This window comes from Pseudoliparis swirei, chromosome 8, assembly GCF_029220125.1.
Source record: "Pseudoliparis swirei isolate HS2019 ecotype Mariana Trench chromosome 8, NWPU_hadal_v1, whole genome shotgun sequence".
Taxonomy (NCBI): Eukaryota; Metazoa; Chordata; class Actinopteri; order Perciformes; family Liparidae; genus Pseudoliparis; species Pseudoliparis swirei.
In genome coordinates this window covers 6161908-6174819 of record NC_079395.1, presented here as the reverse complement: position 1 = coordinate 6174819, position 12912 = coordinate 6161908, and the positions used below count along the sequence as shown (strand labels likewise).

Here is a 12912-nt window from a genome sequence, read left to right as displayed (position 1 = left end):
CACCATGACACTTGCTCTATTATATCACTCTTCATTAAATTAATTCACAGTTTATTATGACAATTAATGGGTTATTGTAAGAAGCATTTATTGATAAATTATTTACTTGTTTAACTGTAGACTTGGTAGCCGATAAGGGATGAATAAATAAATGTGCATTTAATAGTTTATTCCCGATATCTTTTCCCAAATAGAGTCCACAGTCCAGTACCTGCTCTGCACCAAACAGCAGACAGACGCCATTAGCTGGTGGACGTTGTGGAGCATTCAGCAAATAAAGTGCCAGATATTCTCCTCTGGATTTGTTAGGAACAAAAAAAGTACCCAGAAACCAACTCTGAATGAAGGCTTATGTTGCCCCATAACAGCTGGATGTGTAAATAGTCTGCTAGTTTATCATGTCAATATAAAGCTGATAAATGTGTTTTCAGCTTGTTTCTGCTGCCCCCAAGTGGCCAGAATTGTATGTATCGATGATTTATGTTAATATTCATGTTATTTTTTTTAATCAAATGCTCAAAAATGTTCAAAGGAGCTCCCTCAACATTTACTGGCTTTCAGTAAGAATACAAATGATTTAATGCACGTATATACACTCTATGCTAACCTGCCTCCGCCTTTCATGTGACCTCAGAGGCGGAGGAGAGAGCTAAAAGGGAAGCGGAGGAGCAAGCCCAACAGGATGAGGCTATGGAGCCCCAGGAGGTCCACACAGAACCAGAAGAGCCTGAACCAAAGGAGGACCAACTGGAAGGGGAGGCGGGGGGGGAGGGGGAGGAGGAGGGGGAGGAGCTTGAGTCATTGGAGGTCAAACCACCAGATGGCAACATGGGGGAAACAGAGCAGGGAGCGCAGCCTGGCAGCGCCACTCACAAGAATCCTCCACTGCAGAACGGTACGTCCCGCTAACTGTGAAGTCCCACAGCACGAGGTGGCGTTGCGCCTGCAGTGCCTCGACATGCATACCCAAGTGATCACACACGCTGCAGAGAATGTTTCTGTCGTTCATTTGTATTATCAGAGACAGTTTGGATTCGTTCATCTCCCAACCTTTAGTGCCCGTTCACTTTCTTTTTAAATCCGTTAAATACTTCTGAGATGCTACACCGAGTATATTAAAACGGTGACCCCGAAATCCTCAAGTAGAATTGTTATGTCGATGAGAGTGTGAACAATGTTTGGCTGCACATTCAATGAATATGACAGAATGTATGACTAGTTCGTAGTAGGCATGGACCACGATCTGGACCCCCACAATCCATGAGACGGAAGGAGATAGAGAAGGGGGGCTGGGGGGCCTCAGCAGGGTCATGGCAGGAGGCATCAGACACAGTCAGGTCCTATGAGACGTGAAGTCACAAAGACTCTGGGGAGTTAGTAATGTGCAAAAGAAAGATGTAAATTCATCCATAAGGAGGGAGAAAAGAGGAGAGCGGTGCTCAGTGTATCCTAAACGTCCCCCAGCAGCCGTTAAGCCTATAGCAGCATCTCTAGGGGCCGGACCAGGTGAACCGGATTCAGCCCGAACTATAAGACTATTAAAGAGGAGCGTCTTAAGTCCATGAGTTTGAAATGACTTCATGAAGGAGAGAGAATGCTTTGAGGAGTGTCCCGTCCCTTAGAGTCAGGATAGAGTGTGAGTCTGTCATCACGAGACGAGCACCAGAGGGACAAAATAACACGACTCCTCTGACTGTTCAGGAGAGCTGTCTGAAGGGACTGTATCTCCAGAGGGGGAAGGAAACAAGAACAAAGGAGACGACGGTGAGTTTATTCCTGCAGCCCACAAGACAAAACACAAGCATACACTGAGTTACCAGTTCATCAGGAACACCGAGCCCAAACAAAAACAGTCTAATACAATAAAACGTACCTCCATGGAGGTTGTACAGTGATACTCTGTGTACTCACAGGAAGACGTATAGATTGTGCAGTGTACAAAGACAATTCAAAGACAATTTTTACCTGCAATGAAACAATATGTTGTATAAGTTGTTGACAGCTTATTGATTTTGTGAAACTTTGGCCCAGACCTTCTGTCACTTGATCAGAAGTTATTATAACCCATGAGAATTGATCATCCTCCAAAGAAGATTTCCCCATAGTCGATGATCAGTTTGTTGATTTATCACCTCACTTGCATTTTTTGTTTTCCCGGAGCAGAGTTGGCGATGGAATAAGCGAGCTGTAAAGAGCCACGGCCTCACACCTGAACCTGCTTTTAAGGACTCAAACTCACAGAAGAGGAAAGGCCATTAGTTGGACTGCGTCGCCCTCTACAGGACGGCAAGAAACTGACACCTTCACTTTCTTTTTGTCTCTTTTATTAACTGTTTTTACTTTGATAATGTGTATGCTCCCAGGCTATTGTATGCAGAGCTTGCGGCTCAACCCGTGTGCATTAATCCTACCCTCCTGCTTCCTGATGAATACAACACAGAAGAATATGTAATGACCTTATGATGGGGGGAGGGGGGGAGGTACATCAAAGAAGAGCCTTTGCAAGACACTGAAAATGCTGCTGTTCAATTTCATTTATTTTGTTGCCAAACTCAGTCACGTAGCCGTTCTATTCACGTCCTACTTCTCACTTCTGTTGTGTGCTTCTCTGTCGACACTCAGAGCGTTTTGTCTGGTAAAAAGATTTAGAAAAATGTTTGCATAACATTTCTTTTTACAATCAAACACCTGAAATGATGAAGGCACTTGCAAGTGACACGGTAGTACCACATGTAAACCATACTCTGGCGTTTTTATTTTTTCCTCTTTTCTTAAGATTTAATTAAACATCTTTTTTTTTCATCCTTTTTTTCAAGAGAGTGAGCAATACATAAAAGTGGAAATGCAGAGGCAAAAGAGGGACGCGACACCTGTAGCATCAGTAGTGCTCAGTATGTGCAGTGTGTGGTACACACTTGCATCCGGTACATACTGATCTGTTGTGTTTACCCGGGTTCAATTGGCAGGTTTACATCACTCATGTTTTCCAAGACGGTTCTCCATAAACGCATCTCTGTGTCGACAGCGTAACTTTTCCCGTTGCTGCAGGAGCTCCGGCTGAGAGTCTCTTCTGTTTGCCGAGGCTCCTACGAGAAACCAGTCGTCGCTCATATTTTTCCCCTTAACATGTTTACTTTTTTTGTGCAATTCTAATGCGTTTGTGATCCTTGCGGCCATTATTTTGGTGTGTTCCTGTCCTCTTTACTGTATATATTGACAGTGTGTATGGATCTGAGAAGTAGAAATCCTACAATTCCACAATTCATCAACAGATATTTTCTTTTTGGGTATATTCTAAGATATCGTTGTGAGAATTGTCCCAAAATTAGAAAGCAACTTTTGCATCTCAAATATATCTCACATTCCCGTTTTTTGTAATATGCGAAATATTTTTCTTTTGTAACAATCGTACTTTGTTTTGCATCTGCCGTGTCCCGTTTGAATCATGCACTCGAGGTGTCTAACTTTATGTCATTTCTTTGTCAAAAGACTTCTTCTCGATGCCTTCTTATATGTATTTAATCCGTAGCAAAAAAAAGTCACGATTGTCGCTGAATTAGAGAAAAAGCTCACGCGTGTATTTTATTTTGCAGTTATGTCGCAGCAGCTTCGCCGATGAGGCTGTTGGTGTGATGTTGTAATCGACGTGTTTACCGTGTGCTCGTACTCTTCTTAGCCAGTTGACTCCATCGTGCTTCTGCGACGCGTCCGAGGCGATGAGTCCAAACTGTACCTGCTTCTTGTCTGTGTGCCAGGTTTTTATGGCTTGTAATGCTGCGTATATAGGAAATGCAAATATCGCTTACTGTGCATATGTAACATATTGAACCTCTGCAACGCTGGTTCACTTAATATGTGTCATTGAAAGAAAAGAAGCATTTTGGCAGTATTCACCGAATAATGAATATGTTTTCCCGAAGGTTTTGCACTTATATTTTGTTTTCCCTTATGTTTTACATTATTTTGGTATGAGAATCATACAGGTTCTTGGCATATTATTTTAAAGTATACTGTACATATGTGTACTGTTACATAGACTAAAACATAAAATATATATGGGGTTCAAAGAAGGTGAATAATCCAGCATCTAAACATTTATATATTACCGTAGGAATGATTTTATAGCCTCTTTGTTTTAATACACACTACTCATTTTTATATTATCACAGGAAAGTAATATATAAAGCAGTTTATCACATAATGTAACCACATGCATCTTTCTACTTAAAAAATACTGTCAGTGGTTAGCAAGACAGCTGGCTGAATGTGTGCCTATAATATGTGTACTTTCCATTTCACACCTTTCACATGGAAGAAAACTAATCATGTGATGTCATTTGAATGTGTGCTGATCCAGGTACAGTCAAACAAAGCATTCATATCTTCCTACAATTATTCACACTGAAGAGTTTTCATTCAAGACTTTCATCTTAGACACTGAACTGATTCAGCCCGAACTATAAGACTATTAAAGAGGAGCGTCTTAAGTCCATGAGTTTGAAATGACTTCATGAAGGAGAGAGAATGCTTTGAGGAGTGTCCCGTCCCTTAGAGTCAGGATAGAGTGTGAGTCTGTCATCACGAGACGAGCACCAGAGGGACAAAATAACACGACTCCTCTGACTGTTCAGGAGAGCTGTCTGAAGGGACTGTATCTCCAGAGGGGGAAGGAAACAAGAACAAAGGAGACGACGGTGAGTTTATTCCTGCAGCCCACAAGACAAAACACAAGCATACACTGAGTTACCAGTTCATCAGGAACACCGAGCCCAAACAAAAACAGTCTAATACAATAAAACGTACCTCCATGGAGGTTGTACAGTGATACTCTGTGTACTCACAGGAAGACGTATAGATTGTGCAGTGTACAAAGACAATTCAAAGACAATTTTTACCTGCAATGAAACAATATGTTGTATAAGTTGTTGACAGCTTATTGATTTTGTGAAACTTTGGCCCAGACCTTCTGTCACTTGATCAGAAGTTATTATAACCCATGAGAATTGATCATCCTCCAAAGAAGATTTCCCCATAGTCGATGATCAGTTTGTTGATTTATCACCTCACTTGCATTTTTTGTTTTCCCGGAGCAGAGTTGGCGATGGAATAAGCGAGCTGTAAAGAGCCACGGCCTCACACCTGAACCTGCTTTTAAGGACTCAAACTCACAGAAGAGGAAAGGCCATTAGTTGGACTGCGTCGCCCTCTACAGGAAAAAACTGACACCTTCACTTTCTTTTTGTCTCTTTTATTTATTAACTGTTTTTACTTTGATAATGTGTATGCTCCCAGGCTATTGTATGCAGAGCTTGCGGCTCAACCCGTGTGCATTAATCCTACCCTCCTGCTTCCTGATGAATACAACACAGAAGAATATGTAATGACCTTATGATGGGGGGAGGGGGGGAGGTACATCAAAGAAGAGCCTTTGCAAGACACTGAAAATGCTGCTGTTCAATTTCATTTATTTTGTTGCCAAACTCAGTCACGTAGCCGTTCTATTCACGTCCTACTTCTCACTTCTGTTGTGTGCTTCTCTGTCGACACTCAAGACGCGTTTTGTCTGGTAAAAAGATTTAGAAAAATGTTTGCGTAACATTTCTTTTTACAATCAAACACTTGAAATGATGAAGGCACTTGCAAGTGACACGGTAGTACCACATGTAAACCATACTCTGGCGTTTTTATTTGTACCTCTTTACTTAAGATTTAATTAAACATTTTCCCGTTGCTGCAGGAGCTCCGGCTGAGTCTCTTCTGTTTGCCGAGGCTCCTACGAGAAACCAGTCGTCGCTCATATTTTTCCCCTTAACATGTTTACTTTTTTTGTGCAATTCTAATGCGTTTGTGATCCTTGCGGCCATACGTGTATTGTTTTTGTGTGTTCCTGTCCTCTTTACTGTATATATTGACAGTGTGTATGGATCTGAGAAGTAGAAATCCTACAATTCCACAATTCATCAACAGATATTTTCTTTTTGGGTATATTCTAAGATATCGTTGTGAGAATTGTCCCAAAATTAGAAAGCAACTTTTGCATCTCAAATATATCTCACATTCCCGTTTTTTGTAATATGCGAAATGTTTTTCTTTTGTAACAATCGTACTTTGTTTTGCATCTGCCGTGTCCCGTTTGAATCATGCACTCGACGTGTTTAACTTTATGTCATTTCTTTGTCAAAAGACTTCTTCTCGATGCCTTCTTATATGTATTTAATCCGTAGCAAAAAAAAAGTCACGATTGTCGCTGAATTAGAGAAAAAGCTCACGCGTGTATTTTATTTTGCAGTTATGTCGCAGCAGCTTCGCCGATGAGGCTGTTGGTGTGATGTTGTAATCGACGTGTTTACCGTGTGCTCGTACTCTTCTTAGCCAGTTGACTCCATCGTGCTTCTGCGACGCGTCCGAGGCGATGAGTCCAAACTGTACCTGCTTCTTGTCTGTGTGCCAGGTTTTTATGGCTTGTAATGCTGCGTATATAGGAAATGCAAATATCGCTTACTGTGCATATGTAACATATTGAAACTCTGCAATGCTGGTTCAGCTTTTATTAACACTTAATATGTGTCATTCAAAGAAAAGAAGCATTTTGGCAGTATTCACCGAATAATGAATATGTTTTCCCGAAGGTTTTGCACTTATATTTTGTTTTCCCTTATGTTTTACATTATTTTGGGATGAGAATCATACAGGTTCTTGGCATATTATTTTAAAGTATACTGTACATATGTGTACTGTTACATAGACTAAAACATAAAGTATATATGGGGTTCAAAGAAGGTGAATAATCCAGCATCTAAACATTTATATATTACCGTAGGAATGATTTTATAGCCTCTTTGTTTTAATACACACTTCTCATTTTTATATTATCACAGGAAAGTAATATATAAATCAGTTTATCACATAATGTAACCACATGCATCTTTCTACTTAAAAAATACTGTCAGTGGTTAGCAAGACAGCTGGCTGAATGTGTGCCTATAATATGTGTACTTTCCATTTCACACCTTTCACATGGAAGAAAACTAATCATGTGATGTCATTTGAATGTGTGCTGATCCAGGTACAGTCAAACAAAGCATTCATATCTTCCTACAATTATTCACACTGAAGAGTTTTCATTCAAGACTTTCATCTTAGACACTGTCGGAAAGTCTGTAAAGTCAGAAGTTTGATGTCGCAGAAGTATAGTATTTAAGTGATAGATTATTTTGCTCTTTTTCATTTAGAAAACGTTATTTTATCGCTGTGTAGCTCTTTCTTTTGGTGTACTGTCCACTGGATTGTCCAACAGTCTTCAACATATTATGACGTTTTTATGTTGTCACTCCTCTCTGGTTCATCTGTCCCTGTGTGTGTCTTTTCCATATGTTTTATTCCACCAGCTCTGAAGTCAGAAAAACAACTTAAGTGACTCAAGACTGTAAATTCAAAGTGTAACAATCATATAAACATTATATTTATTAATAGAACACATGCGACACGTATTGTGTGCCCTACAAATCCTGATACTTAAAGCAGAATCTATTTTCTGTTCAAAGGGACCAACACATGTACAGTCTTGTCGTTTGCTCTATATTCCACTTGCTCCTGTGTTAGGCTACACTGTATGACTATTTAAAAATAGTTTATACCAATCATAATCAGAAACATAGCTGTATTTATGACATGTTCAGACCTCTAAACATGGTGTTTTGTAACTGCTACTACAGAACAGATTAATTGTTGTTTGTTTAATGCTGTTTCCTCGTTTCGTGTGAATCACTCGGATCTCAAACTGTTCTAGTGACCGAGGTTAGATGTAAAGCGTGTGTGCGTGAGAAACTGCCGAAAAATACTTAATGTGCATTTCTGATCTCCTCACTGTGACCTGCTCTATCGATGTGAGTGTGATGAGACGAGAGAGAGAGAGAGAGTGTGTGTGTGTGTGTGTGTGTGTGTATGTGTATGTGTGCATCTGTGTGTGAGAGAGAGAGAGAAATAGACACAAAATGATACAGTGGACTGTTTAAAGTTGGTACACAGCTCTCAAATCCTCATTATCAAAAAATAAATGTCAGCATTTTTATTCCCATCAAGAGATTAAATTCTCATATGTTTAATATAACACATTAGGCCGATACCACTGAATATGTTTTCATAGATATATAAAAACAGAAATATTATAAAAGTCGAATTATAAATGTTGTCAGCTGACAAAAGAAAACCTCCACTACATCCATGGAAAGACAGACGGACTAAGAGAGAGTGTGAGTGTGTGTGTGTGTGTGTGTGTGTGCGTGTGTGTGTGTGTGCATGCATGTGTGCGTCACTGTCCCAATGCCGGCCAGGCGGCCGTGTGTGCCACCATGCTCTGTGACTGCACAGCCGTATCAATAAATCTGGACTTAAAGGGCTCAGATCATGTCTGCCTGTCGTCATTTCTACAACACCACCGCAGTATTATTAGAAGACATGTTTAAAAGGGACACGAAAAAAGAATTAGTTGCATTTTGGGAGGTGTACAATTATTTTTGATGAATCAATCAATGTGGAATGTCTGAAAATAGTTCTAGCTCCTTTAATGTGTTGTAATTTTTTTAATTGTGCCAATTTTTCTCTCGTCTTAATAATTCCCTGGGGGCTAAAGATATCTCATCATAAGATATTCATTTTGAAATTATATATAGAAGTATATTGCAAAAGAAAAGAAAATTCAGATATTCATTATTATAATTAAGAACTATCCATACATCAACTCATTCATTTCTCACAAGGTAGAATTTAGTGCTCTGTCAGCGCAGCTTGCATATATTGCTTGATATAAAAAAAAATTTCAAAAAAATCAATTATAATGACAGAAACATTTTCAAATCTTCTGTAACCAGAGAATATTTGGCATTTGCTGTTGGAGAAACTGACATGGAGGATGCATCGATTATCAGAATATTCATTGAACAACTAATCACCTGGTGTGTTCAGCCTTTTTGGAGCTGGGCCCACACAATAAGGATTAAAGACAGGTTATCTTATATATTTGTGAAGCTATATCTTTAAAAGACTTAAAAAACCTGCTATTGTTGGCTCAGCCCTTCTCACAATTTCTTTCCTGATGTTTTTGTCCAGGTCGTTAGTGCCAATTAGAAACACCTGCTGACCCGCTCACTTCCTCCTCAGGTGTTTCAAGTTGTCGCTGACGACCAGGACGCATCAGTGAACACGTTGGTTTTGTTGTGGCTCTCGTCCCTCTTGTGGTGTTCACAAAATGTATTACAAAAAAATATATCTAAAAGTCTTGCATTCAAAGTCTTTCTTAAGTAAAAGTCAAAAAGGTGAAAGTTCACGCAGAATGATTTACTTTAATACCAGTATATTAACTGGATTATAATATGGTAAATGCTTTAAGGTGTTCATCACCTCAATGTTGCAGCTGGTTTAATTATAATTGATGTGGTGCTGGATAACTTCATACCTATAATACTATTTCACAAGTTATTAGTAGATTTTTTTTGGTAATAATAGTCAGTCTGCAAATTAACTACAGCTGTGAATTGACGAGTGAAGTAAAAAATACAATATGTGTAGAGTATAAAATATATACAATTGAAATATTTAAGTAAAGTGCAAGTACCTCAAAATTGTATTAAAGTAGAGAACTTTAATAGTTCCACCACTGGGTGTTACTCATAACACTCTGTTCCTGTGAGAGTGACAGTGGAACTCAGCCATCATTAATGACACCTGTGCTTTTCCTGCTGTGTCAAGTCAGTCTGCCACAAGAAAGACTTATTTCCACCTTCATGCGCTCTTCACCACGGCTGATGCACTCATTCTCATTTTTTTAAATTTTAATTCATGCTTATTCAGGTGTGGAGATAAATGAGTTGCTCTTGTGTCTGTAACATGGAGTTTTTTGTTCATTCTTTTTTAATCTGTAATTTTACTTTTATCTTTTTTGAAAATATTTTCTAGGGGAGACCTTTGACTATTTGAAATGCACTAGTTATCTCTTGATAGAACAAACATATATTATAGGTAGGAATCTTCACTGGCCTCACGATTCGATTTGATCATGATTCACCTGTCGTTGATAATAACGCAACAATTCTCGATACCACTTTATTTTATACTCTATTTTCTATAATACTGTAGATCGCTACTTTCTTATCAATAAATATTAAACTGAACTTCCTTTTAAAGTCTTTCAAAAATCAACTTACAATAGTCGGTCTGCAACTCTTTCTCTTTAAAAGTGTCGTGTAATCTACAAAAATAAGTTATCATAATAACCCTTAAAAGGTGATACACTGCATGATTTGACCTCTGAGCATTGACTTCCAGTAATCTTCCGCATCAATGTGGCCCATATTCTTAATTCAACGGTTTGGCCACTATTTTTCTTTTCAATTCAGTTTATTTTGTATAACCCATAAACACAAATGATCAATTTGCCTCAGAGGGCTTTACAATCTGTACACATAAACATCAATTCCCCAGGACCTCACATCGGATCAGGAAAAAATCAGGAGCAACAGAGGAGGATCTCTCTCCCCAGATGGACAGAAGCAATGGATGTCATGAGTACAGCGTTACAGAATTACAACACATTCAATGAATACGACAAATTATTAATAACGAGTAGGCATGGACCACGGATTGGTCGGGGCCAGACTCAGCCACGACCAATGGAAACCTGTGAGGAGAGATGGCACAACGACTCCGGAGAAGAAGTAGAATTAGTAATGTACTATTAATTACTAGAAGCTTTCAAACCCGTCACTCATCCTGGGGGCTTTGGAGAGAGGGAGGAGAGAGCTCGCATGACAAATAACATTTGGATTAAAATGTTGGTGAAATATGTTGTTTTTCTAACTGGAAGTATGTCAGCAGACAAACAAGTTGATTTGATTGTCTCAGGGGCGATTGATCCCGCAACCATGATACAATCGCTGATACTATAGGCTAACACCTAAATAACCATCGATCATTCATTCACGTTCATGTTCAGTTCAAAACAATAAAGAGGAGATAAATTAATCTAGTTTGTTTCTGATTGGAGGAATGGAATGTGTTGCGATTAACCGTTGTTACTATTAAGCACATTGTGAACAGTACAACAATCATGGGTTAAAGTTAACGTTATTTATTTATCCATCTTGACATAGGGGAAAACAATGGACTGGTTGTACCGGTACATGTTTTCTTTTGCTTTCAGAATGCCAGGATGTTGAAGTTGGAGCAGTCACATGATTGTGTGTGTGTGTGTGTGTGGCTAAGAGGAAGGAGAGTGTGTGGGTCTGTGGGGGGGTCCTGGGGAGGGTGAGTTCTGACAATCCTGATGAAAGAAAGAAACTCAGTCTCAGTCTCTGTTCTTGCAGGCGTGACTACGCAGGCCTGCTGACCGCAGCAGCTGAAAACAAGTCCTGCAGGGGGGGGTGTGTTTCAATAGTGTCAGCAGAACGCACACACTTCTCTCTGCAACCTTCCTGTCCTGGCGGAGCAGTTGCCATGATCTTCCTGTCAGGGCGGCTCTCTACAGCCAGAGTAGAAGTGGTAGCGCTGCCCTGCCTTTCTCACCAGAGGATCCTCGTGTGATGACTCCTCCAGGTATTATACGGCTCACCTCTCACAGTAGTCCCGTTAATTGATGAGGCTGTTCCCACAAGTGAGGCATCAGACCAGAGTCCTCTCCTTTCCTTGCCTCCTCGTGTCGGATCCACCACCACACCCCCATCACCACTGTGTCATTGATATGGTGATGATGGTGTTGAGCCACCACACAGTGTGTGTGTAGTACAGGAGGGGGGGGGAGGCTGAGGAGGGGGGGGGGGGGGATCTCTGTGTTTCAGGGAGGATTTGGAGGTGTCTGCCCACCTGACCACCTGTGGCCTGGGGTCAGGAAGTCCAGGATCCAGACTGGTGTGAAAGCTGAACTATAATCAATGAACAGCAGTCTCACATAGCCCCCCCTCTGGCTGTCCAGATGTGGCTCCGACAGGTGAGCGGACAACAAACTTACGCTGGATGTAACTTTCTCCTGCGGACAAGGTCAATGATGCTATAGGCTACCTAGAGGTGTGTTTGTGTGCATGTTGAATAGGCCGTCACGTTTTGCCGCAACTTTTTTGGGGGGAGGGGACTGTGTGTTTTTGGCTTTATTGAGTTCATGTAACAGTTTAGCTCCACGCCTTCCTTTTTGTATTAGTTGTTTTCATCCTGTCACTAACTATCCTGTCATTCCAGATCCTGCTTCCCATCTCGTCAGTCCAACTCCCCTCACCTGCCTCTGACCACCTCGTTAGTCCCTCATTCCCTTCACCTGGTCCTCACGCCCTTCTCACCTGCCTCTGATCACCTCGTTAGTCCCTCATTCCCTTCACCTGGTCCTCACGCCCTTCTCACCTGCCTCTGACCACCTCGTTAGTCCCTCATTCCCTTCACCTGGTCCTCACGCCCTTCTCACCTGCCTCTGACCACCTCGTTAGTCCCTCATTCCCTTCACCTGGTCCTCACGCCCTTCTCACCTGCAGCCCATCCCCTCATTAGTTCCTCACTATTTAGCTCCCTCACTTCCACTTGTCTTCTGCCAGATTGTGTTGTGTTTCTCAGACCAAGCCCTTGAGCGTTCCACTGTGTGTTTGTTTATTCGGTCTGTTCCGTTCCTGACAATACTTTCAGGAAAGAATCTTTATCAGCGTTATCTGTCTCCTGAGTCGTGCATTTGGGTCCACCCTAAATCCCGTCTTCACAGTTCACATTGTTCGACGATACATCTGTTGTCTGCCTTGATGTTTTCTTCTGCCGTTGATTCTATATGAAGTGAATATTTAATCCGTGCTGTGATCATAGTGTATATATATATAATAAATTAGCAGTTGTGTGCTGCAGAGTGAAGTCGACAGAAAGGGAACACGTCAGCGGTCTCACAGT

At 40.7% G+C, this 12912-nt stretch overlaps 1 protein-coding gene and 1 long non-coding RNA gene across 3 annotated transcripts in view; both read left to right on the top strand.

The window, feature by feature from the left end:
• pde1cb (phosphodiesterase 1C, calmodulin-dependent b) overlaps positions 1-2284 on the top strand; it is a 49099-nt gene extending 46815 nt beyond the window's left edge. For both annotated transcript variants that reach the window (XM_056421719.1, XM_056421720.1), the window contains 3 exons: positions 635-895; positions 1702-1764; positions 2164-2284. In XM_056421719.1, coding sequence (XP_056277694.1) covers positions 635-895; positions 1702-1764; positions 2164-2180 — 341 coding nt within the window. In that variant the 3' untranslated portion in view covers positions 2181-2284. The remainder of the gene's footprint in view (positions 1-634; positions 896-1701; positions 1765-2163) is intronic.
• Positions 2285-4501: 2217 nt separating this feature from the next.
• Positions 4502-8402, top strand: LOC130198536 (uncharacterized). Its single transcript, XR_008832635.1, has 2 exons — positions 4502-4694; positions 5094-8402. It is a non-coding gene; the product is annotated as an uncharacterized LOC130198536 (long non-coding RNA).
• The last annotated feature ends 4510 nt before the right edge of the window (positions 8403-12912 follow it).